Source organism: Acipenser ruthenus, chromosome 16 (assembly GCF_902713425.1).
Source record: "Acipenser ruthenus chromosome 16, fAciRut3.2 maternal haplotype, whole genome shotgun sequence".
Taxonomy (NCBI): Eukaryota; Metazoa; Chordata; class Actinopteri; order Acipenseriformes; family Acipenseridae; genus Acipenser; species Acipenser ruthenus.
This window is the reverse complement of record NC_081204.1, coordinates 22,683,524-22,711,309: the sequence shown is the minus strand read 5'-3', so window position 1 is coordinate 22,711,309 and position 27,786 is coordinate 22,683,524. Positions and strand designations below refer to the sequence as shown.

At 40.0% G+C, this 27,786-nt stretch overlaps 1 protein-coding gene across 2 annotated transcripts; it reads left to right on the top strand.

The window, feature by feature from the left end:
- On the top strand, nucleotides 1-27,623 carry LOC117412587 (retinal guanylyl cyclase 2). Of its 2 annotated transcripts, XM_058989069.1 has the most exons (20): nucleotides 1-379; nucleotides 1,303-2,128; nucleotides 4,142-4,443; nucleotides 5,240-5,594; nucleotides 6,856-6,940; nucleotides 9,055-9,151; nucleotides 10,100-10,234; nucleotides 10,769-10,849; nucleotides 11,666-11,842; nucleotides 12,585-12,741; nucleotides 13,042-13,191; nucleotides 14,014-14,162; nucleotides 14,749-14,912; nucleotides 15,609-15,801; nucleotides 16,280-16,454; nucleotides 16,711-16,809; nucleotides 17,179-17,273; nucleotides 19,162-19,247; nucleotides 20,265-20,353; nucleotides 22,826-27,623. In XM_058989069.1, exons 2-19 carry the CDS (start codon nucleotides 1,384-1,386, stop codon nucleotides 20,350-20,352), a joined length of 3,333 nt encoding a protein of 1,110 aa, XP_058845052.1. In that variant the 5' UTR covers nucleotides 1-379; nucleotides 1,303-1,383; the 3' UTR covers nucleotide 20,353; nucleotides 22,826-27,623. The 2 variants fall into 2 exon arrangements, with proteins under 2 accessions (XP_058845052.1, XP_058845054.1); XM_058989071.1 differs by lacking the exon at nucleotides 20,265-20,353.
- The last annotated feature ends 163 nt before the right edge of the window (nucleotides 27,624-27,786 follow it).

Sequence of the window (27,786 nt, the reverse complement as noted above, 5' to 3'; positions counted from 1 at the left end):
ACAGGGTAGGTCGCTAGTAAATTCTGTCACCCACCTGCTATCAGTTTAAAGGATTTCACACGTAACTGCAGGATTAGAATCTGATCGAGTTGCTGTCCAGGGTGCTGAATCTTAACTTTAACGGGTTATCCCACCTCCCCACCTATTTTAATACAATTATAACATTTCTTTATTCTGAAAACACGTTTTTTTTAAACCACTGGTACGTTTGAACGTGAAGTGTACACGTTTTGTATTCTTATTTTTGGGAGTTGTATGAGTTCTTTTGGTAACAGCCTTGATTACATTATGAGATTTTCAGGGATTATTTTCTGAAACCCAACACGTCATTAAAGTAAGGAAGAGAAAGCGAATTGCGAGTCTCTCTCGACGCAATATGGTAAGTAAAACATTATATTCGTTTCTTTAGAAATGCTGAAACAAAAACTTATTGAATCATAATGCTTAAATGTATTCACACATGTGTGCTGTATAGGATATCTTGGTATTTCAACGACTATACAAGGCATATTTTTTGTAATAAATTACCTCACAGCTATGGGGAAAAAAGGAACTGACAGCGCGTATTTAAGATGTTAGATAGTACAGCGTTTTGCAAGTGTTGTTTTTAAACAAACAAACAAACAAACAAATGCAAAATACATTTTAAAAAACACCTATATTAAAATATTATTTGGGATATGAACATTAGCCTATACTCCTAAACTTTTAGTACAGAAAGTGTTTAAAATATTATTACATAATTTCAGTAAATATGGTGCTAAATTAGTTTTAAGCACAGTTCATTGCAGTTAAGCCGTTCACAACAGTGCATTAGTAGTTAATAAGGCATTTATTATTATTATTATTATTATTATTATTATTATTATTATTATTAATCCCTTATTCGTAGTATATGTATCTTGATGAACATGCCAATTTTGAGGTTTTGAAGATCCTGCTCACCTGTCTGTTATTTACGACTACAATTGGAACTGGTACGGACAGGCAAATTATGGTGTCTCCAAATTAAAAAAATAAGAAAGAAAAAGAAAAAAAGACCAAGGTCAAAACAGGTAATAGGACACCAAGGCCTGGGTGTTTCCAGGTAAATTCCAGCGTTAGAATGTAAGGAGTTTTAAAATTCTATCCCGAGGCCCTCTGCATTGGTCACAGTCCAGCTCCTTTCGTTTTCAGCATACCTGCTCTTTAAATGATACCACTACTGGGGTCCCCCCATTCACTCGCCCCGTGGCTCACATACAATAATGTGCATTTTAACATCGATTCACTTAGCCTAACCCGTTTTCTTCTTTTTGCCAGGGACTTGGTACAGCCGGGGTATGATAATTTGAAGAACACTGAATTGTGAATACATACACTGTATTACACTGCTGGGCTGCAATGCTACATCAGCTTTGTCCGTTTCATGGCTTTGCACTGAGATGGACGAAGAGCAACCCGCGATGGAGTAAGTCTAAGCACCAGAGGTTCCCAGTCCCGTCATTAAACTCACTGCTGTGCTGGTCTCTATTCGCTGTTCTGTCGCGTCCTTATTTGGTTCATGCTGCAGTTTATAAAGTGGGGGTGGTGGGACCTTGGACGTGTGATCCACTCTTTTCTAAAGCACGCCCGAGAGAGGCGGCCCAGTTAGCTGTTGATCGCATCAACAAAGATCATTCATTAGACCAAGTGGACACTTTTGATTATGTTATACTCAACGAAGACTGCCAAACATCCAAGGCCTTAACGGGATTCCTTGGGTACCACAGACAGGTATCTGGGTTCATCGGACCCACCAATCCCGGGTACTGCGACGCCGCTGCCCTTCTGGGTAAAAACTGGAACAAGGCTGTTTTCTCTTGGGCCTGTATCAATACTGGGCTGGATAATGTGAGGAGCTACCCAACATTCGCAAGGACCTTGCCCTCGCCAGCAAGAGTTCTCCTCAGCGTCATGAAACACTTCCGGTGGGCGCACGTTGGCATTGTCTCCTCTGAGGAGGATGTTTGGGTGGACACGGCTGGCAAAGTGGCCAGTGCTCTTCGGAACCGTGGGCTCCCTGTCAGCATCGTCATCTCCATTGGCCGAGATGATCCAAGCATCAAGGAAGCACTGCGAAAAGTGAAAAAGGTGGAGAACCTGCGCAGTAAGTGCTCCTTGTATTGTTCAATGCATGATAAGACTGCTGCCAGCTGTTTAATATCACGGCTCAAGAAAGATACATATTTCATTGGCCTTAAGTTCGTTGTTTTCGTTGTTTTCTTCTCGCGTTAGGGTTAAAGCAAGTTTAGAAGATTATATTTCTGAGCAAATAGGATTGGTGGAGTCATGGTTTTTACTCTTAATGCTTTAGTCACCCGAGGCGAGTCCTTATTGATTAGACTGTGTTTGGGGCTTGGCTAAGATATTGGGCATTCTCCCCCGAACAACATTTTCCTATGACGAGACACATTATACAAGTTAAGAAGGAAAAACTATTACGTGTAAAACTCCAAGTGTTTTATAGTTTATTCTAAATTTATTTTACATTCCTCAGAAGACATTTCCTTTAGATGCCAGGGTACGTTCTTGGTTGGGGTTCTAAATAGTTTCCGTCTTATATAGGGGATCTTCTAACTAATGTTCTCATATTTCATGCTCGTAGGGATTTTAAATTGAGATGATGTGAAACAATTCCGAATTGTTAGTTTGCTGTGGGTTTTTCCTATATAAGCAGTAACTTGTAATTTGTGCTACCTCCACAAGGGGTCGTCTTTTGCCTACTTTGATTAGAGATCACTAGCCGGAGAATCCCTGTTCTGTTTGATGTCAGTCTGCCTTTGATTGTTGGGTATAGAAATACCGTCGTTCAAGTCTGCATTTGTTCCAGTGGAGGTGTTACTGTGAGATAGGTATCACCAGACCAAGCGTCTCTCTCAGCATGTGACCTTTCTTTATTAGTTAAAGGAATGTAGAGCTCTTTCTTTATTAGTTAAATGAATGTAGAGATGTTAAGTAAATTCCTGCTAAATAAAGCTGTATGTACAGCTTGTAAGAACTTTATTTTGCAGGGGTCTGAAGTCTTGGTTATGATCAATGAGAACTTTATTTTGCAGGGGTCTGAAGTCTTGGTTATGACCAATGAGGGAATGTTGTGCAAAGAAACATGTGACTTGTCTCATTTGTTCCACTGTGTATTTTTTTTAAGTCTTTGAGCAGTTAGCTTTAGGGATACTATACTTTGGTAATTTGTGTATTAACCTATGTGAGTATAGATAGATAGATAGATAGATAGATAGATTCATAGTTAAATTCGTCCGATTATTAATCATCATGGTTTAATTAGGATTTCAGCACTTATGAATATTGCCATAAAATCTCCAGTAAATATTACCTGTCTGTCAGCAAGCTTCAGAAAGGTGGCATTTCTGTAATTAGGACAGTATAAAAATGACCACTAGAGGTGCACTTCTTCTCTTCTGAGCAAGTCTGAGCAGTGTTTACAGTAGCAACAAACACACTGTTACCGGTGCACAACCCCTAGCGCACCTGGTCATTTATACCTTGCTCATGCTTGAGAGTGCATCAGAGGTAAAATATACTGATGGTATTATACCAAATAGCCACGTGTGCAGAAATAGTAATAAATAATGATCAATAACTCATATCATGGCATATAAAACAATACAAATATCATGCAAATTCAGGGGGTATAAAATATTCTTTAAATTGTTTCCTGAGTAGACACAACATCCGGACACCCTTATAAATGTTTACCATGATTAATACCCTTATAAAAGTTTCCCATAGTAAAAGCATAGCAAAGTGTAATAAAGCATGATAAAGCATAGGTGGGTAAAGCATATTAATAAACATGGAAAACCAAGGTAAACTATGGTAAATGCATAGTATAGCCATGGAGAAAGCATGGTAAAGCTGCAAAAGTACAATGCAAAAATAGCATGGTAAACTTTTATAAGGGTATGCACAGTAAGTTTGCAGTTTTCCCATGCTTTTCATAGTTTACCATGATTATTATTAATATACCTCCCTGGGCTTTTATAATACCTACCTTTGCATTAGCATGCTTTGACTATGCTTTATTTCCCATTGCTCTGGTACACTCTTCCCAGGGCAATGCGCAGTAACGCAGTGTGCTTGTTGTGTTGCCTGTGTTCAGTGGTGATCATGTGCATGCACTCGGTGCTGATCGGGGGACAGGCGCAGGGCAGACTCCTGGAGGCGGCCCACGACCTGCAGATGATAGACGGCTCCTTGGTGTTCGTCCCCTACGACACCCTCCTGTACAGCCTCCCCTATGAGCACGTCCTCTACCCGGCCCTGAGGACCAGCAGCAAACTGCGCGAGGCCTACGACGCAGTGCTCACCATCACAGTGGAGTCCGAGGAGGCCACCTTCCACCAGGCCTACCAGGAGGCTGTGGACAGAGGGGAGCTGGCAGACCCAGCCAAGCCAGAGCAGGTACAATTAGAGCACAACACCAGCATTGGAAAGAGCTTTGACAGAGGTCTGGGAATACAGTTAAAACGTTTAAACCCTGTGTTACACCTTAAGAGTTCTGCCTGAACCTTTCACCATTGTCAGAAATAGGCAAGCCAAATAGGTGGTAGTCTTACAGCGTTTTATTTCAGTATTTCTTATGAGTCTTTTCCATATACTGTTAAATGCTGTAGACACAGTCTATGCAGAGATGAAGTGTAAACAGAAACTAATACCCCTACCTTAAAACAATACCTAGTTTATAAAGACAAATAATAATAAAGTAATAAAGATAAATAATAATGAAATAATACAAAGAGGTGATTTTAAAGAGGGCTACAGTGTGACAATAATAAAAGAGAACTGTGTTTATACAGTTATCACACTTCCATGTTTACATTTATCCAGAGAGGCGCTTATCCAAGTGTGATGAAGCTTGATCTTGGCATACTTTAGCACAGGCTATTGAGGGTATCAGAATCAGGAATTATATAAGGGCATCTGTCTGTATGTCAAACTTACATTTTGACATGGGAATATAGGTCATGATTTTTCTTGTAACTGATAGCTAGAGCGGCACAAAAGCATTATTCGATTATGAAACACCTGAATAAACAGCTGCTTGGATTTGGGATGATCGCTGCCTTTCCTAGACTCTCTGGAGAACAGTACAATATCTCTATCTCTTCATTTGTCTGTCTATCTATCGGTCTGTCTGTGTGTCTGTCTGTCTCTATTAGCTTTTGTTTGATATTTGTATGAACTGGTTGCTTGACAGGTATCCCCCTTATTTGGAACCATATACAATTCTATCTACTTCCTTGCTCATGCCCTGAATATCAACAGAAGGAATGGAGGCTGGGTGTCAGGCACCCACATAGCAGAGTCCTCCCGGAACATGGAGTTCCCCGGCTTCAACCACAAGATAAAGACGAATGGCAGCGGGGCTGGCTTTGTGGACTACGTCATCCTGGACACTGATGGGAGGTCCCGGGAGATCTACCGCACGCACACGGTCAACATGGAAACCGACATGGTGCGTTTCCTGGCCCGAAGCATTCATTTCCCCCGGGGCGTGTCACCAAAGTCAGATTCGAGATGCTGGTTCACTCACGGAAAAATTTGTACCGGAGGTAAAGGCATACTGCAGATATCGTAATATTAGATATTATTTACAGGTAAAGGCATACTACAGATATCGTATTATTAGATATTATTTACAGGTAAATGCATACTACAGATATCGTATTATTAGATATTATTTACAGGTAAAGGCATACTACAGATATCGTATTAGATATTACCTGCAGGTGAAGGCACACAGATATCGTATTATTAGATATTATTTACAGGTAAAGGCATACTACAGATATCGTATTATTAGATATTATTTACAGGTAAAGGCATACTACAGATATCGTATTAGATATTACCTGCAGGTGAAGGCACACAGATATCGTATTATTAGATATTATTTACAGGTAAAGGCATACTACAGATATCGTATTATTAGATATTATTTACAGGTAAAGGCATACTACAGATATCGTATTAGATATTACCTGCAGGTAAAGGCACACAGATATCGTATTATTAGATAGTATTTACAGGGCTCTAACACTGTAATAAACACAACGCTTTGGGAATATCTGTTTTGCTCAGCCTCAGGTTCCCCGTTCCCCTGTGCATTGTCAGGTTTTGACACTTACAGGTGTATCCATGTAAGCAATAGGAAAGTGAATGAGCTGGATGGAAATATCTTATCAATTTTCAAATATAACCCTTGAGTAATAATTCCATTATATATTTATCTTTTACAGAAAATCTAAAAATAAGTTACAAATGTTACAAATACAGAACCGTTTTAATTTTCTTTGGTGTCCCTCACACAATTTTCCAATAAGGAATGGGGAGTGGTTCCTACACGTCTTTCTGATTCGCTGCAAGCCTGAGGGGGCGGGGGACATGATTGACAGTTTCTTCAAAATTCTAAATGTTACAATAACTACCGTAATTTTTACACTATAACCAGCACCCCTTGTAAAACACTCACACCATGTATTGACGCATATTCGTTTAACTTCCTTTTTCCTTGCATCTTGAAGAAAAATAGGTTATTATTCAAGTAGGTTTTGACTTATGATACACATGTAAACTGCACTTAAGTATACTGCACACCTGGTCTATAACCTTTGTCTAGCGCGCCACTGTGCTTCTGAAAAATATAAAATGCTGTGCGTTCTATTAAAAAAATTCCGGTATAAGCCACGCCCAGCCATGTGACCTAATATCTCGATCTAAGCCTCGAATGCGATGTCATTCTGTATGCACACATTTGTTGTTGTGATCATTGTATTGCTTTGTTGTATTTTTCCTTTTTTTTGTTTGTTTTAGGTGTTGATCCCTTCTTTGCTCTAATGGTTTGTCTCTCTGTCTTCTTCGCCATTATCTGCTTTGTGGGGCTTTCTTATTTAATAAGGTATAACAAATGGTACTGCTTCATTGCAAGGTTTCAATAGAAATTGTACTAATAGTGTGATAAATGCAATTAGAAACTAGAGAAAAAGTCACATTCTTTCCTGCATGTGGTAAGGTATCCATAAACGCTTTATTTCTGGCACTTAGATTTGCAGCCACTTTCATATTAATATAAGAGACCGTGGGTTAGGGAGGCAAAACTGGCAGGGACTGTTTCTCCTCATGGCGCTACAGTGAACCCTGCTGGCCAGGCGCTCAGTGAGCTCAAAAGCAGATACCTGCAGGGCTGGCCTTTGTCCTCCAGAGGTCGGTAGCTCGCTGACATCCGCTGTCGAGTTCCTGGGTGTAAAAGAGGAAGCTGGCTTGGTCATGGGATTGGAGGACACCCACTGAACTTTTAGTTCTCCTGAGCTATGTGGGGAATTGCTGTGGTGAGGGGAATTTTTTTTGGACATTCCAAATTGGGGGGAAAATTGGGGGTAAAATAATTGGGCACACTAAATTATTTAAAAAATGTGCATGCAGGGAGGGCGGTCATTGGAACAGCACTCTGCTTTACTACCCATTCTCCACACTGGGACCTGAATAAACCTGCTTGCAGAGAGAGGGGAGGGAAGTCATTAGAACAGCACAGGACTTTACTACACATTCTCCACACTGAGACCTGAATGAACCTGCTTGCAGAGGGAGGAGAGGACAGTCATTGGAACAGCACAGGGTTTTACTACACATTCTCCACACTGAGACCTGAATGAACCTGCTTGCAGAGGGAGGAGAGGACAGTCATTGGAACAGCACAGGGTTTTACTACACATTCTCCACACTGAGACCTGAATAAACCTGCTTGCAGAGGGAGGAGAGGGCAGTCATTGGAACAGCACAGGGCTTTACTACACATTCTCCACACTAAGACCTAAATGAACCTGCTTGCAGAGGGAGGGGAGGGCAGTCATTTGTTTTTTAAAAGGAAAAAAAACGTACACTGAAACCTTAAAATGAAGTATGGAAACCATAAAATAAAGTGGAGATGTATTTATTTCTCACTTTATTTTTCTTTTTGTTCATGTCTTCCTTCTTTTTTTTTTTTTACCAGTCCTTGCTTCCTTTTTAAAGAGCAAGTGACACAAACATGACATTTGCTTGTTTTTTAAACAGTATTCTCTCTGTTTTCACAATTTCGCTTGTGTTTGCTTTACAAACATTCCAACCCCCAGTCATCTCAATAACTCCTTAAATCAGGATGGCAAGAAAAATATTAATTTGGAATTACACAACTCAAAACACCCTGACCAACATCACTAAAAAGGAATGATGGTTAAAAAAAAAGTTACTTTCTTTTAAATTAAAACAATGCTTACTTCTCTTTAGCAAGAATTCTTAGAAATCACTTTTCGGGTTGTTGATAATCGTTTTTGTTCTTTTCTGGTATCACAAGCAATGGGACCCCCTACCTCAGTCTTACACTTGAGGTCCATGTTTCACAGAGTGTCCTATTGCCTGTAACACAGGACATGAATGGGAAGAGGACTTCCACCAAACTTGTATAGTTGCGGCAGGATATAGTAAATAGGTTTCACCTGAGTGACAAACAGTCTGGAAAACCAAAAGGTGAACAGCACAGCAACCAGGGAATGACGTTACTCTGAAAGGCAAGAAGCATTTTCTTAGTTATTCCATCTTTGGAATCAATGGCAGCCATGGATTTGCTTTAAAAACTTTTGAGTGTGTCGACAACTGCCTATATACACATGCCTAACATTCTCATCTTTTGTTGAACTAAAAACAGTTTACAATCCAAACTATTCCTACAGGCCCTAACTGGGCCTTGCAGCTTTTTATATCCACCCGGATTAATTTGCCAAAATTAATATTTGATTGGCTGATTAGCCAACCAATCATGGTTTCCAGTTTCCCCCATTCCAGCTACATTCTCACGTTGCCAGAATGGAGGGAGCCAGCAACCATTTTTAACCCTCTCCTGGCCAAACAATAAAATAAAACAACAAATCAATAAAACTGCCACAGCAGGCCCCTCGCCTTGTCACGGCGTCTATGAGCAGCAGTCCACATACACACTGGGTAATATAACTTTTGTTTTCTTTTTTTCCATTCAAGGCGTCGAATAAACCTAATTAAACTACTTAGAGGGCCTAACAAAATTCTGCTTACCTTGGCTGATGTGACATTTATCAATCCCCAGCTAAGCATGAAGGTAAGAATCATAAATCCCCTTCCTGAAGTATGAGATTATAAATTTAATATAGCAATATAATTAATGTGACCCACACAAAACAAAATCCTACACTAAAGCCAGTGAATCGTTTATTGGTGAACAAGCCAACCAAAACTGCCACTGATATCTGAAACTGGTAGGCTGGATATTTTTGATGCTTTTTCTATGTTAAAAACACTATTCATTTTTGAACAAGAGATGTTCCAGTGATAGGAATTGGAACTTTTCAGTCTTCTAACGAGTGTCCAAAATGCCATAAAACGTCATTTCCCTTTTAGAGGAATGTATTTGAGTTGGTTTTTCATTGAAACATCATGATATGCCTACATTGCATCACAATTTTCACTGACTTTGCCACCTAATGTGAGATCTTAAAATGTCTGCTTGTTTTCCAATCCTCTGCATTGAACACCGTGGCTGACTGAGTGGTCAGAGGAAATGAGCCCCCGATGTCATTATTGGAGAATTGTGCGGGCATTCGTAGCATATGATCTCAGCTTGGTTAACCCCTGCCCTCGCAGTCAGGCACAATGTTTTATGCAGCTGATCTTTAAGTGGGAAAGCTTCTGAAACTCGTTGCACGGTTTCATAATGTTTCAACGAAGAGTCAGCTTAAAACAAATATGTTTCTTTAAAACATTTTATTACGGTATGTTGAGCATCAAAAATGAACCAGATTTCAAACCCTAGTTATAATTGTCATCTGGTGACAGGTACCCTATCCACACTGCCTAAAAGATTCTTGATTAACACATGTTAAAACCAAGTGAATACCATTCATTCGTTTCCAAAAAGTGATGATCACACATTATGAATAGGGTAAAAATTATAAAGCATGTCGGCTCCACTGCTGAGAACCTTGTAATTCACTATCTAGATACGTATTTGAAATACAAATAAGATGTTTCTCTGTTAACCATTTTGCAGAAACTGAGTACTGATACTAGTGATGGTGCAAAGAGCCTCTCGGAGACATATCAAAGCCAGAAGTCCCACGTGAGGTCCAACGCATCCAGCATGACTCCCGCCACTTACGAGAACTCAAACGTGGCCATTTACGAGGTGAGAGACGGGAGACCACAGCCACCCACCTACTTATCAGAAGGACTGAAGATCAACGCATGAGCTCCATTCCTGCTGTCAAGCCAATCGCTTTTTCACCTGCAGAACCAAAGCAATGGATGTTCCCTAGCTTCAGAACCCTTGAGGCAAGGACCCAGCCTGGAAAGTCTCTTCCTGGACTCTTGGGGTTTCTGACCAGTTGGGGTTGTTGAAGCACAATGAGGTGAACTATCCCCAGACAAGTCCCACAAAGGCCAATGCAGTGCTCCTTGTGGGCCCCCAGCCAAGATCGGCAACTCCACTCAACCTGGATTTGAGCCGCTGGTCATGTGACTCACACTGCACTCCATCTATTCAAGATTGAGGGGCCTTGTCTTGATGGTGTGAATTGGAACTACTAGAAATGATTCTGTATTCAACTCGTGAAGTGCAAGATAAACTATGCTGGGAGTACTTTCATACACTGGTGTTCTTTGATATAATCTGTTGTGATATGATGCAGTAATATACCGTGTTTTCATTTGAATTTCTCAGGGAGATTGGGTTTGGATGAAGAAATTACCCAGTGGAGATTTTGGAAAAATATCACCGGGCACCAGTGTTGTTTTTCAGATGGTAAGTGTGTCTTCTACAATTTATAGTCTACATATAACTGGCCGAGTCATCCCCAGGTTACAGATCTGAGCTGGAACCCACATCAATTGATGCAGTAGCACAGGGCATCGGGCGGGGCACTACAGTTGTCTGGCACCAAAGACTATTCAGACATGAACTGACAAAGCCATTAGCCTAAAGGTTTGCCTTCCTGACTTACGGGTTGAGTTTGTCGACCTCTGTCCCCACAGGATAAGCCAGAGCTGGATTTTTAGAGCATATTACAGTCCCAGAGAATCTACTTGGATTACATCAGCCACTTATCTTTATGGTTAATCTCAGGATGACCACTGAAAAGTATTTGATGCAATCCAGGATGATGTCCAGTGCTGTAAAATGCTCTGGTAAAATCCAGCTGTGGTTTATACCTGTGGGGTATCGCTAAATCAAATCACCTCCTCAATCTTAGTTTTGCTGGTATTTTTATAATTCCAATTTATATTATATTTTATAATTCCAACTTTTGTTTTATAAATCATCATTAGCCAGTGTCATTGTGCAAGCTTTATCTCAACATTGTACAAAACCACACAGGTCCTCCAGATTGAAATTTGTTTTTTAGTTTCAACTCAAAATTCCAAAACAACATCAACATAAACCTAAATTTAGATGCAGATTTATTTTAGCTTTCCACATGCTTTTTCAAAAACTATATTTTGCATTGTTGCAGTTCTGCCAGGTTTCAGTTGCTGAAGCCAGAGGTATAAACTTCTATTTTGAAGTGCTTGATAAGGCTGTCTGAGTTGAAGATGTTGTTTTCATTGCTGTTGTCATCAGATGAAGGACATGCGCCATGAGAATGTGAATCTTTTCCTGGGTTTTTTCCTCGACTGTGGAGTGTTTGCCATCGTGACGGAGTTCTGTTCCCGAGGGAGCCTAGAAGACCTTCTCCGGAACGATGATGTAAAGCTGGACTGGATGTTTAAGTCTTCCCTGCTTCTCGACCTCATCAAGGTAGGGTCACCTGGTAAAAGCTCCACCTTCTGGATGTCCAGGGCCAGCTTTGTGAATGCGATTCCAATCCTCATTTTGCCAGGTGGATTATCTTGTCTGCGGAACCACAGGTAGTGCTGCTTTGGTCTTTTGAGCTTGTGCTTGGTTACATTGAAAAATCAGCTGGGAATAGTTTTCTTGTGTGCCTCCTGCTTGTCAGACTACCAACAAGGCCAGGTTCAGCAGCTTGGTAGCATTCACTGCTTAGGTGTAAGAGATTAAATTGAAAGCTGATTGATCTCCAGTTCTACTGATTGGAAAGTGGGTGGCAGCGGTGAGGAAATTCCAATTTGGGTAGAAAAACAAGGGGAAAAATTCAAGGTAGGGGGAGTCCGCGATACAATAATATGCAGTTTAGACTGGTACAACATTTAGATGTTTTTTAGTTTGGAGTTGTGGGGTCTCAAGACGTAACTGTAAAATGATTTAAATGTACCGTATATTTTAGCCAATCAATAAAAAAAAAAACATTGATAGACACTAGCAGGGAATCTAGTGGGATTCCTCTGAGTATTGCTGTTGTTCCAATTCAGTGAAGGTGGAAATGTGAGCAGATAAAACACATACGCTGACAGAAATATAGAAGTGGCAAACATGTAGATTATCCTCAATAACACGTGTGTTTGGGCAAAGCCACACATGTAAACCGGGGGAGTATTACCTTTGTACTGTATATATAAACAAAATGCTTTTCTGTCTACAGGGTATGAAGTATTTTCACCATCGGGACTTCATCCACGGGAGGCTGAAATCCCGGAACTGTGTGGTAGACGGGCGATTTGTACTGAAAATAACTGACTATGGATACAATGAGGTGCTGGAGTCTCAGAAGTTCCCATATAAAGAACCTGCTGCAGAAGGTAGTGCTTTTCTTTTTTCTTTTGGTTTTAATGGCACTGCTTAGCCACATGTAACCTCAATACCATGATAATAGTTGTATTAATAAGCATCCCTGTGAGGAGGGCTGCTATCATTGCAAATCCACTGCCAGTATTATACCTGCTTTTTTAGCTGGCAACTTCATTTTTTCAGTGTTATGAAAATGTAAAGGCACCCTTAACTTTGATCTGTGAGTTAAAATGGCTGCCATAATGTCTTCCTTATATAACTGAATAACATGTACACAATCTATTTCTAAGTTGCCCTTGCCTCCATTTCAGAGTTATTTTGGACAGCCCCAGAAATCCTTCGGCTGCCTCATGCAACGCTGAACAGCTCTTCCAAGGGGGATGTGTACAGTTTTGCCATCATTATGCAGGAAGTGGTGATGAGGGGCCCACCATACTGCATGCTGGAGCAGTCAACAGAGGGTACAGTATGTCTTCTACCTTCTGGGAAAAAACCTGGAAACTGTTATAAGCACTCAGGAACATTGTGTGGTGTGTTTATAAGCACTCAGGGACATCGTGTGGGTGTGTTTATAAGCACTAAGGAACATCGTGTGGGTGTGTTTATAAGCATTCGGACATCGTGTGGGTGTGTTTATAAGCACTCAGGAACATTGTGTGGATGTGTTTATAAGCACTCAGGAACATCGCGTGGGTGTGTTTATAAGCACTCAGGAACATCGTGTGGGTGAGTTTATAAGCACAGGAACATCGTGGGGTGTGTTTATAAGCACTCAGGAACATTGTGGGGGTGTGTTTATAAGCACAGGAACATCGTGTAGGTGTGTTTATATGCACTCAGGAACATCGTGTGGGTGTGTTTATAAGCACTAAGGAACATCGTGTGGGTGCGTTTATAAGCACTCAGGAACATCGTGTGGGTGTGTTTATAAGCACTCAGGAACATCGTGTGGGTGTGTTTATAAGCACTCAGGAACATCGTGTGGGTGTGTTTATAAGCACAGGAACATTGTGTGGGTGTGTTTATAAGCACAGGAACATCGTGTGGATGTGTTTATATGCACTCAGGAACATTGTGTGGGTGCGTTTATAAGCACTCAGGAACATCGTGTGGGTGTGTTTATAAGCACTCAGGAACATCGTGTGGGTGTGTTTATAAGCATTCATCTTTTTCTTTTCTTAGTTCATGGGATGTGCTCTTTGCCCAGTGTTGCTACCTGCTGTGTTCGGGCAGTTTTCTAATTGCTTTTCTTTTGTTTTCTCATGTTGTTTGGGCCTCTTCAGATATCATTGTGAGGCTGAAGAAGCCCCCTCCTTTGTGCCGGCCCCTCGTGTCTCCAGACCACGCCCCCATGGAGTGCATCCAGCTGATGAAACAGTGCTGGAACGAGCAGCCAGACAGACGACCCACCTTCGAAGAGATATTCAACCAGGTGTCTGCTCAGGGGCATTCATAAAGAAGCACTGTTGTCCAGGGCCTGTTTTGATATATGAAAATGACTTTATTTTGACAGTGTTCATTTATTCCTACAGTGTACAGTACTTTATTGTATATACCATGTGCGAAAAACAATTTTAATGAGAACGGCTTGACTGTAATTTAGTCCTTCAGCCAACAAATGTCAGATGACTTTGGTGAGGTGGTCTTTTTACTGATAAAGGTTGTTGAACACCATAAATAACTTTGCCCTCGTAGTTTAGGGTAAATAATATTCACATTCTTATTTTACTGGTACTATATGGGAGTATTCCGTTAATGTACTTATTCCTAATACAGTCCTTTAGAAACAAGTACCTAAATCAAAAGTTGCTCCCGCTCCTAGTTGATATTCGTTTGAAGCACTGAAATTGTGATTGACTAAAATTCAACTGGTTTGGACAAAATTGGACAACATTTTTTTTTTAAATGTATTATAAACACGCAACACTAACACGTGACATTCTGAATTTACCTTATTCCATAACCTCCCTAGACTTGTTTTCCATACTTTGGGCTTACCTTTTCCACTTTTATTTTAGTTTAAGAACATTAACAAGGGAAAGAAGACGAACATCATCGACTCGATGCTGCGAATGCTGGAGCAGTACTCTAGCAACCTGGAGGACCTGATACGAGAGCGGACAGAGGAGCTGGAGATAGAGAAGCAGAAGACAGAGAAGCTGCTCACACAGATGCTACCTCCGTGAGTAGGAGTCTGGTCAAAGTCTGCTTCCTTCATAGATTATTCATCATTTTATTACTTTTTGTTTTTGTAACAAAGCACCATGCTTTGCTTTTTCAGCGATAAAACATAAAATACCTTCCCCTTACAAATAATTCCCAACCTGTGCTGGCTTGTGGCACTAGCTTGAGGGGCAGTTATTGCCCATTTTACCCCGCAGAGTGTTTGATTAATGACTGAACCACTGAATAGGTTGTCATTTTTTTCATGAAGAATTTATTTTAACATACCGGTAATATTTTCAGATACATACAAACAGATGACAAAACTATGTGCAAAGATACCAGAATTATAATACTATAAAGTCTGCTTTTTAAATGGTTGATTGTAATAATCAATCAAGTTCTTTCACTGTTGTACCATACCCCAATTATTGTCCATTTACCGTTGAAAGACATCAGTGGGATAGACTTATACAAAGACTATTATTACATGTCGCTACTGGTAGACTCCAGTTTTTTGGGTTTATAAAGATCCAATACACATGGCAGCAATAGATAACTTTAGAATTATAAACTAACTACTTTGATAACCTTAATTTACTTGATGAATAAAAAAAATAATACAACCATGGCTGTAATCACAATACAAATTGTGCAGTGACTTACTTTGTCTCTCCTACACTGAGTTTAGATAAACCCCTGATTTCTGTTCCAGGTCTGTGGCAGAAGCCCTGAAGATGGGCTGCACTGTAGAACCAGAGCATTTCGAAGAGGTCACCTTGTATTTCAGCGACATCGTCGGGTTCACCACGATATCGGCGATGAGCGAGCCCATTGAGGTGGTGGACCTTCTGAACGACCTCTACACAATATTTGATGCTATAATAGAGAACCATGATGTTTATAAGGTGAGGTTCCCTTCCACATACCTTTTCAGTAACGCTGTAATGGTTTAAATGAAAATAAAAATGCTAAACAAATTCCCTGCTGTGACAGTCTTGTGGGTACAGCTCCATGTTCCAATTCTTCAGCCATTCCTGTAACAATGAACTCGTCATCCAGACTTCACCAGAGTTCCTGTAGATCACACGCAGCTTCGAATGATCTTTGGGGAAACAGCAAGGGCTCTTGCTCTTTCTGATCATGTTTGCACAACAGAACACTGTAATGCGCTCCATAGAGCTTTTGCCTCCTCAAACCCTTTCCTCAGAAAACCAAAGCCTCTGCACGGAAATCCCCGGCAGAAGAGAGCACTGAAGATATCACACGGCTGGAGCTCGACCTTTTCCTTACTCTGAACCACATTGTGACAGGCTTTCCCGCGCCTGAGCTAGCCATCTGAAGGGTGAAAAACGTTCTATTAAAAAAACACTTTTCCCGACGCAGGTGGAGACTATAGGAGATGCCTACATGGTGGCGTCCGGCCTGCCCAAGTGCAATGGGAACCGTCACACAGCAGAGATCGCCAACATGTCTCTGGACATCCTCAGCGCCGTGGGGACCTTCAAGATGAGACACATGCCAGACGTACCGGTCCGGATCCGAATCGGACTGCACTCGGGTAAGAAACACAGCAGTCCAGACAGGAGTGGCATCTGAAACAGCCTGAAAACATGCAACATGTTGACTTTGCCCATTATTAATTGTTAGTGAAACCAATGAACAGATGTTTAAACTAGTGATTCTTTATAGTGTTCCAGTAATCAGGTTTCGTTTTACATAACTGTATAGTATAATTCAAGGTCTCTTTGTCAGTCTTGGCACTGGGGATATTATATGTTGGTCCCTGGGCACAGTATTTCTCTGCTGTTTTTCAGGGCCTGTGGTTGCAGGAGTGGTAGGCCTCACTATGCCACGGTACTGTCTGTTTGGAGGCACAGTGAATACAGCCTCACGCATGGAGGCCACGGGGATGCGTGAGTAACCCGGGGTGTAGCTACGGGCTGTGGACTTCCATGTGTAGATATGTAGATCTCAAATGTGCACTTAAAAAAAAAAATGATATCTGGTACCACACAAGCTTACAGAAATCTATTTACTATCTTGCTATGTGGTACACTTGGGAGGGATTAAGCTGTTTTGCACACAGATACCCAAACTGTTCAATTAAAATGGGTATGACACTGGAAAGCATCCACAAATATTCCTGCACTGTGAAAACTGCTTAGTAAAATTGTATCAACTGCTTTCCAGTTTCCAGTTTTCCCATTTTTTCAGGGCTATAAACAGTACATATGAATGTATAACCAACACAATGTTCCTGTCCACCTCCTTCTGTTTTACAGCCTACCGCATTCATGTCAGTAGCAGTACTGTTAAAATTCTAGTGGGCTTAAAAGAAGGATATAAGGTAGAGCTAAGAGGAAGAACAGAACTGGAGGTATGTGTCACTTTCTGCCGTTTCTTTAGACAGCGTTCATTAGAAACACACCAGCTCCATGAGAAGTAAATCTTCTAATAGGTGGAACCACACTTACAGGCCACACACAGTCCCTGGCGCGCATGGGTTAGAGTGATAATGCTATTCTTAATGTCTGAAGGATCCCTAAAGTCTCACTATATGATTTCACTGGTTCTGTCCTGAGACATCATAATCTGGATTTGTGTTGCCATGCTAATGATATTTCACTTATGCAGAGGTTACTCCCTGGAATCTTAATTGTGAAATCTAACTAGATTAACTAGTGTGGAGTAGTGGTTAGGGCTCTGAACTCTTGACCAGAGAGTCATGGGTTCAATCCCCAGTGGGGACACTGCTGCTGTATCCTTGAGCAAGGTACTTTACCTAGATTGCTCCAGTAAAAACCCAACTGTATAAATGGTTAATTGTATGTAAAAATAATGTGATATCTTGTAAGTCGCCCTGGATAAGGGCGTCTGCTAAGAAATAAATTATTATAGAATCATTCAGTGTGAGTAACATAACTAATTGAGCACAGGATTCCAGGTAGTGACATGCCAAATCACTACCACGTGGTTTTCTTAGAATGTATAATTGTGTTATGCATTACAGTGACACCTTGATTAACGATCACCGTGGTACACTCTGCAATTAAGACCATATTTGTACAGTCCTAATTTGCTTCCATTGACTTTTATGCTAATAGATCTTAATTTTTAAGGTCATCCTGCTATTGCAGATTACAGCTACCATGTGCAGCCCCAAACTATAAATTGGTGGTCCTTCTAAAAAGGTGTTTTTTAATAATGATTTGACTGTTTTTTATATGGCCAGTAGGGTGTCCTCTTTGTACAGACATAGGCTCTGTTGCACACATACTACCAGTCCTATGGTTATCTTAAAGTGTTCCGCTTGAGCTTAGCCTGAAAATATGACCAGTATTTTGCAGGTATTTTTTATTAAGTTATTTGGATGTGTTTGTGTTCTAAAGACAACGTTCATTTAAAAACAAAAAACGTGTTCCGTTCATTCTTACAATTTTGTTTTCTTAGGGTCACATAAGTACTTTATGGTTAGTTTTTTCCACTGTTTAAAATGGCGGTTAAGGATAGCGATTGACTCGGGACATTCTAAGGATTTGTAGCTGTTCAAATTTTCTATAATTTCCTGGTGAATTTAAACGGCTGTGATTACCACTAATCTGGGCCTACCTTACCTTAAAGAGTAAGTAGCGGGGTTCTGAAAAATATAGTGTTACACGTCCCCACGTGTTGCTACAAGTGCTTAAATAAGGTAGCTGTCATTTTTCACTTCATTGTTAACATACTTTTTGCACTTATAACTTTCAAGTCTGTTTCAAAGCTCTTTTCAAAATGTCTGCTCTAGTGCACTGATAGTGTAAGGATTATCGCCCACTTTGGTAGGCGATAGCACAGGTAGCACAGCAATAACGATCCATGATGGGGTACACAACAGAAAAGCCAGAGAACTTGTTTTTTGTTTGTTTTTAAATCGCTCTTCCTGCAGTGATTTAGAGGACAGATTTCAAACCCCAGTGCACTAGAGCAGCCGTTTTGAAAAGAGCTTTGAAACAAACTTTAAAGTTATACGTGTAAAAAGGTTGTCAGGATGTTAACAATGGAAAGAAAAATTACTGGTGCATTATTCAAACAGTTGTAGCCACAGGTGGGGACGTGTAACACTATATTTTTCAGAACCCCGCTACTTACTCTTTAAGGTGCAGTGCAGGATACAGTTTTAAAAAATGTTGTCAGAATTCTTACCGTTTAACACCAGGCTAATATTTTATACATTTCAACTATTCAACTATTAACACTCCTGATGTCTGGTTTGTGTTATTCTAAAGGGCAAAGGCGTGGAGGAGACTTACTGGCTGATTGGGAAGGAGGGGTTCAGCAAACCACTGCCCATTCCTCCAGTGATCAAATCAAAGTAAGGAGACTGATGAACACATCTTTAGATGCCACTTGTGACTACCTCTATGTATTTTCTTTGTTTACCGTGTTTCTTTTTTTGTGATCAATTGTTTTTATTTGAGCACACCCAGAACACATTCGGAATCATACAGATGTACAAAACTATATACAGAGAAATCAGAACTTGCACACAGTGACTACATACATAAATAATAAAAGAGGAAATGATATAAACCAGTCATGCCATGATAAGGTCAGCCAGGGCAGCAGAGACTAAACTCCACACCTCTACCCTAGCTAGTCTCGCTCCATTCAGCCTGGCTGTGGTCCCCTCTGAATGAATCATATCCCTAAACATGCAGAGCCAAGAGCAGGCCAGAGTTTTATCTGGTGATATCCAAAGGTGCAAAATTGACTTTTTATAAGCTGTTAGCTCTACACTGAATCAAAGAGATTAACCAGTGAATCATCAGTAAGTAAAAATAAGCAAGGTTCAGCTATTAACTGCGAACCAGTCAATTTAGAAACACTGAAGCTACATAGCTCCAAAAAGTGGCAATGATGGGACAGTCCCAGACCATATGCATACTGGTGCCAGATGTGCCAAGTTTACAGATGTTACATGCATTTTCATATGGAAATGTCTGTATGGGAAGGGAGCAGGGAAGGGAGTAGGTCTCCTCAAGGTCCTCCATCACCAAAGATGCCACCAAAAGTAAAAATGCCTGTAGATGACCAGGCTGGATAAACAGAGGGTTAAAAATGTGTTCCAAATTGAAAAGGTTTTATAAAACTTATAAGGGCCACCCATGGATTTGTCAATGCTATTCTATGTCCTTAATGAGTTAGCTGTAATAGGGCCCCATTTTAAAGCAATATTGCCAGTGAAAAGGAGGTCTTGTAGCCCATGAGGCAGCACCAACGCCTCCTTCACATACCGCCAAGGAACCTGAGAATCATGTTCTAGCCCCGTTCTCAAAGTTGGAATGCCCATTTGTAGAATATTATGGTGCTTCTTTAATGTTGTTTGCAGGCAAATGGCTCATGGCTTGCAGATGGAGGAAATAACTGCATCAAAGCGACGGAAAGCAGAAATGCAGCTTGCACAGAAGAATAACTGAGGTAATGTTATGCATGGAAAATGTATAACATTACGTGTTTGGGTCTAGTGATGTCATGGTTTTGTCGGTCCCCCTCCCTGCATTTCTAGTTCGCGTGTACCTTTGTAATCATGGAAAGGAATTATTTTACCATTGCACTGCCAGTCACACAACTACTGTGCATGAACATAGTCCAGTTGTTCCTATAGAAATGTGTAGGTATACTGGGGAAATAACAAAACACATTTTTATTTTGAAAGTGCAGCCAGCTGTCGTTGACAGGAATTTCAAAGGACCCGCAATAATCAGGAATTCTTATTTTCAGGAGTCTACAGCAATGCCTTACAGTAAACCAGCAAACTGAATGTATGTTGCTATTGTATGCCCAATTCTATTAACCAAATAATCTGTCATTATTTCCTACATATTGGGGCTCCTAGAATAATTTGCTCGCTAAGCAGATGCGGAGATTGATATTCGGGAAGCAATTCTCTGTATTCGGCCGTTTAAATGAAGTTTATTGCATCATAACAGACTTTAAAAGCTTTGTGAGGAGGTGTTGGTGTCACTAGTCCTCTGCTGTATAACCGGTGGGGGTGACTATCCTGTGACATCTCTTTTCACCAATTCTTCTCTTTAGTTAGTGAAAAATGGGAAAAGGACCTCTGTAACTGACACGTTTTCACTGGACAGTCACTCCTGTGTCGCTGCTCTTTCTTAGCCTGGAAAGCAGGCAGTGAACAGAGACGTCACTCAAGAGAATATGTTTCATAGAACCCTTCCACCAATCAGAGCTGTGGATACAGTTATGCCTTTAATTTGACCAGGAGACCTGCATTTAACCAGAGCAATGTTTTTGACAGATACTCAGTTTTGCTCCAGTTAAAAAAAAACATATAATACAATGTATAAAAGTTTACAGTGGTCTTTTTGCATTTTTACCATGCTGATGTGCTTAGCTTGCTTTCACCATGATTTAGTACACCTTGCTATGCTTTTACTATGGGATACCCCAGTCAAATTGTATAATAGAGAGATGCAGGGTTCAGCTTTGGAAATGGGTGGCATCACATTTTTTAAAAAATAGGTGGAAAAACATGAGTGGGCGTGAACACAACAAAAGAGGGCGGGGACAACAAAACAGAAGTTGTGTATTCACAATGTGACCACACCCACTTCAGGTAGGCAATCCCAACTTCCAATTTAAGAGGTAACTGCTCAGAACTATTAATATATATACTTACACTTAAGGGGTCTAACATCCATGGTAAATTTGCAGTTCCCTTTGCTTATGCTTTTGCCAAGATCGTTAAGATGCTTGCCATTTCTCTGTGCTTTACCATGCTTTCACAATGCTTATAGTAAGGTACACACGAACTACACATAGTTACTTAAGAAAACTTTTATAAGGGGTAAATGTTTAGCTACTAACTTGTAAACATGCAAGGTTTCAAACTATTTTCCACTGAAAAAGCACGTTTTTCAAAAAGCTTTATGTTTAGTATATTGGATTTAGTCATATGAACCACTTTTGGAGACTTAACGTTTTATGAGTGGCATGAAATGTCTGTTTTCATAATTTCACCTACATTCAATAGAAAAAGACCACGCAACACAAATGAGTTTGCCACTGAAAACTGTTAGAGTGTGTCATTCATAAGAGGTCAGCCTCACTTCATTACATCACCTGGCTTCTGAACGAAACCACCAAAACCTAGCACGATGGAGCGAGACAGGCGCTGACTAGCCAGAGACGCTGTTAAATGAAAGATAGTTTCTTTAAAACATGTTTATTAACAGCAAGGCAACATAACTGTAAAGAAGCATGTTTTCCCCTCCACTGTACTAACTTTGGTAATATAAAACGAGGAGTATCAGACTGTCAGAGTTCATGCACTGTAACATGTTACTGCAACCTTGTGTCAGGTCAGAATATTCCTGCATGTATATGGGTTTTTGTCAGATTTTAAAATATTGCAGTGGCCACATGTCCTGCACATTTAAAATATAAAATGGAACTTGCCTGTACAGTAAAAAGCAACAGGCCGACAGAAGTACAGAGAGTGGATGGTACTCTTATCCACAGTCTTGCTTGTGGAGGCATAAGTAAGGCTGCAGGTAAGACACACACACACCACCGGGTTTGACTGTTTGGACTGCAGTTTAGTAATGGGATACCGAATGTTTTTCTACTACAGTAAAAACAGAATTCTGTAGATTAAAAAAAAAAAAACTGCAACAGCTGAAAGTAGTTTTGGTTAGTTTATAATGCCATTTCCATCATTGACTATCAAGATTTATTTATGATGGAGCTGTGTAATTTCTCAGTTGTGCTGTAGAACAGGTGAACTGGTTTACAGCACCTGGATTAAAGATCGTATCCAGTCCTTCAACCAGCATGAAGTCCCTTGAGCCAGTATAACCTGTTGAGACCCAGTAAGTTTCTGATAGGGCATGCAGTTTCCATGTTGACATTTGTTTTCATTTATTTCAGACCTGAGATGGCGAAGGACTACAAACAGTTGCTTAAAAATGCAGTAAAGAAAATAAGTCACGTTCGCCAAGTAGCTCCTACAATCTAAAGAGGGCCCCGTCAGCATGTGCCACCACTGAGGACTGTTGCACTGTAACAAACTGTCACACGCCCAGCCTGGTGAGGGATGGACGATCTCCAACCGCCCAGTAACATTAAAGAGGACTGTCTGGAGGGGACCAGGGTTAGCAGCAGCATCTTGATTTTAGCTGCCTTTGATTCTGAATGCTGTTCTGCTATGCAAAGCCTACCAAGGAAGACAACCGCATTTACAACAAGCCTTCGACTGCTTTCATAGCTTGAACATCACTTCCCTGTCGCTGATTTGCATGTGTCGTGGCAATACACTGACTTTACCAAAGAATTATAGAATGTAAGTAAAATGAGAATAAGGAAGCATTGACAATTCAACATCTCAAGTGAAGAATGGTCTCTATTACTCCATCAGGGGTCTACAGTAAAGAGACAGTACACCCCCTACTGAGACTACCATCACTTTCTGCAACACCTTATTTTCCATGGAGTCCTCCCATCCAAGTACAATACTAACCAGGCCCAACCTTGCTTAGTCTCAGATCTAACGGGTATATCTTTTTATTTAAGGGGTAGCAAGACCCTAAAGGATGAGCAAGAAGATTACAGGTCTACCCCCACCTCACTCATAGTGGGTGCTGTAGTGTAGTGCATTAATGGCAACACATTGTAAAAACAGGAGGAACAAGCATTGTAAGACAGGTACAGAACACGCAACGTGACCAATGTCATCCTCCGCTTCACTTTTAAAATGTTTTATCCGCAGCAGTACTATGTGTGACTTGTAAATATAGAGACACTTTGTGTGTTGGAGTTGTCCATTCCCCAGTTCATATCTGCTCTTCTCTCTTGTAATGAGCTGAGGTATTGTCGGCCGTTAGGGGCTTACAGGTTTTTTTTAGACAGCACCTTGATAAATACAGTCGAATGTGGTATTAAAAATAGCCCATGCTAAGCGCAACGAGGATCAAACCTGTCATTCAGAATCTGCTGGGGGGGGGGGGCTTCTGTTTTTTCTTCCCAACAAACTGCCCTTGAAAGCAAACAGACCTGCTTCAGAGTGTGAACATTCGGGAGGCACAGTTCCATTGCTAAACCTCAGGACACTATTAATTCAAGTGACTGTTACATTGTATATAGCCCACTGTTTATCAATAGATCCTGTATCATTTGTGATGCACTGTGAACACTGTAAAATCACTTATAGTGTAGAATTAATGTAAGTTTGATTTATATGAAGGTGTTTAAATGAATTAGGCATATGATATGTGCCTAATATCAGACACTATGTCACATACATTTATTTCACAGTGTGTTGCGTGTTACATTGTAATATATGTTAATCGATAATATACATGAATAAAATGGGCCATTGCAAAGTATATAAAGCAGAATTTAAAAAAATGAAAGTGGTCTGTGGCACGTAGATTGCATTTGGTGATATATAAAAGTGAATCTCTCTGTTACCCTTTATAAAAGTTTGTCACAGTAAAGTTGCATATTACTGGTTATACTATGAATTTACCATAGTTTTCTTGCTTTGCCATGTTTTCTAATATGCTTTACCATACCTCTCTGGTCTTTACAATGCTTACCTCTGCTTTACCATGCTTTCACTTAGCTATGCTTTTACTATCAGAAACTTTTATAAGGGGCAGAAGTAGTGGAGGGCTGACAGTAGGTGTTCGGTTGGCAGGCGCTTCCATATCCAAGACAATACAAATGATGCTTCACTAGGAACAAAAGAGATGACTGTCTCTCTACAGGCCGATCTAGAGTCTTTGCTGAAGATTTCCACCCTAATATTGCTTCTCTGGAGAATGAGAGGCAGTAATAATTGAGTAAATGGCACATTTCCTTCCAGAACAATACTGGAAGACTCATCATGTAGAAAACAAAACATCCTTGCAGCCCATGATTGCCCTGCATTATATAAAGCAACTTTTACATGCATGTTTTCAAGGAACCCCTTTCATACAGGCACATAAGTTATACAAAGGAATATCCACCGTTTCTCGTCCAGTACAGAATATCAGAAGACAACAGCAGCCCCTGGAGGAGAGGTGACGTACACGGTGACCCCAATACTCCCTGGATTATCTGTTCCGTGCATCACTTAAGAAGGACACGGACAGGGAGGTCACCCTTAACAAGATTAAAATTATCCCAAACTGATCCGGCAACAGAGATGGATTAATATGAACCGTGGAAAGATGCTGTGATGCAACTTACAATGCTGTCTGGGATGACTGGGATATCCATGCGATGACATGCACTTCATTTCACCTGCACTACTAAATCATGTGCAGTAGGTCATAATTAGTACAACTGAAACACACTCTGTTTTGATTAATTTTTTGTCATTTTTCCAACTTGCTGGAAAATGATTAATTATGCCAAGGATTTGGATCACATAATAAAGAAATTTAGGGTTTTTCCAATACAATGCAAGTTTTTCTTATTGAATCTTGGTATACTTTGTGAAAATGGTTACAGTGGTATAAATGTGTGCAGGTTCATCTAATGATCTAGGATTCAATTGTAATTATTGCATTGATTTCTTTGTATCAGCTTTTAAAACGTACCAAATACAATACAATTCAACGTCATTGTTATATAGCTCCCTTCACACCATGGCATCCCAGAGCGCTGTACAGAGTTAAAAACTAAACAAACAACTCATATGTACAATACACCAGCTACAACCAAATAGGTATGGAGTCAGAATGGCCCTAATCCATGAAGGACCTTATAAGTTAATACAGCAACTTTAAAATCAATTCTGTAACTCACTGGTAATCAATGTAAGGACCTAAGCACTGGAGTAACACAACTATGCTGTCTGCAGTTATTTGGTACTTTTCAAAAGCTGCTAAATGGTTGCAGCACCAATGTAATCACTGGGTAAACCTGAGCAGGGTTAGCGGCTTGTATCCCTTCATGTGCACAGTGAGGCTTTATATATATATATATATATTAAACAAACACAAATCTTTATTAAATGTAACATTTATCAAGGTCTTTATGCCATTGTGCAATGTGTGTCATTTTGGTGAGAGGGTAAATATAGCGGTAATTGGCCCTATTCAAAGAACTGTAACTCATAAGATAAAGTTTGATATTGATGAAACTGTTCTAGCCAGCAACAGTGTAAACCATTATGATAAAAATGTGCTTTATTAATAGAAAGTGTTACAGTCCACCCTGCAGCGTCACACAAATTGTGTTTCTTTACCTTTGCTGTATGTTTGTATGGCAGCAATATAGTTCTCAACTTAATCCCAATTGTTCTGATATTTTTATTCCCACGTCGTGGGATATAAATCACCTGGGGCACACATTTCTCAACTTTCACTCTGGAGCGTTCCCCAGGAGAAAGATAAATACAGTGTTTAGCTGCAATACAGGGTACAGGATACAGCAAAGGTACAGTAATGCATTTCCTACACTGCAGGGCATTCTGTAACAGTTCCAAACTTTGTGAACACAAAACCAATGACAAACTGCTCAGAAGATTCAAAGTGGTGCCCAGAGTGGCTTGTAACTAGTATCATTAAAAGATTAAAAGAGTACTGATCAATGATTTCAAAATCATTTTCTTACTTCTAATTTGTTATATTGTTACTGCCCCACTTTTTATTGTGTAGAGAGATGTTTGGTTCTTGGTTTATTTACGTTCATTCAGGAAATGCAAATGTTTAAAATACGCTATAGATAAACTGCTGCATCCTGACACCTTTGCTGTAGATCACATGATCTGATTGCAGCTAGACCATTGGAGTGACATTAAACCACACAGGAAGTGATAAGGTAGCAGGAAGCAGCAGCAGCGTTATATTTGAAATATCTGCATATTCCATATTGAAGAGTGAAATGCAAGCAAAGAATCAAAAGATATTTGGAGTAAAAGGGGGTCAGTGACAATGTTGTTAATGCCCCTTATGGTTGTTTTGCAGTTATATTATGCATTTACCATAGTTTACCATAGTTTGCCATGTTTTCAATATGCTTTACCATACCTCTCTGTGTGTTACAATGCTTACTTATGCTTTCCAATGAGTTCACTATGCTTTATTACACTTTGCTATGCTTTTACTATGAGAAAATTAATGCAAGGCAAAGGGAGATTTTCTGAGACAATTGAAACAAACAGTATGAAACTTGCTGGAATTTATGTTCTGGGTATAAGTTTTTTTTTTTTTACTGCAAACATGTTAAAATTCCTCTGAAAATATACATTTTTCTTTTTCTTTCACAAAAATGGTTCCATTTGCTCTGCAGGGCAAATGTCTTGTTGAATCTGGATTAATGATTGCTCACTTTTAAATGTGCAAGGGGTCAGCCTTGTTCTTTGCAAACAGTACCCTCCACTAAACGTGTCTCCAGTAAACATGTGGGAAAGATGTAGCTGATTATTAGCGACACCCTCATGTGAGGAACGGTTTTTAGCATGCCCTGTGTTAGTCTGGAATTTGAAACACGCATTGGACACACACACTGCATTCACAGTAAAATTTACTGATGCCTGTATTAGCTTCAAGACCTATAAAGGAAAATCACAAAAGGTGGGGGAATTGTTACACATCTATCAAAATGTCATTTTTCTGCTTCGTGCTGTTTAATGTGTTAAATGTGTCTGTCAATGGTATGTTTATATTCAGCCTGACGTGAAATATGTATGTATGCAACTGGAAATCTATATAATGTTGTATCCTAATAAAACAGAGAAATAAAATAAAGAAAACAAGATGTCAGTATTTTCATTTTTCTGCCTTTTCAGAGCTGTTCACGTTTTGTATGTTGTGAAAACTCAATATTATCATAAATGATTTAATTGTTATCCTATCAGGGTATAGTTTTAATAAAGAGCCCATTGACAGCATAGCAAC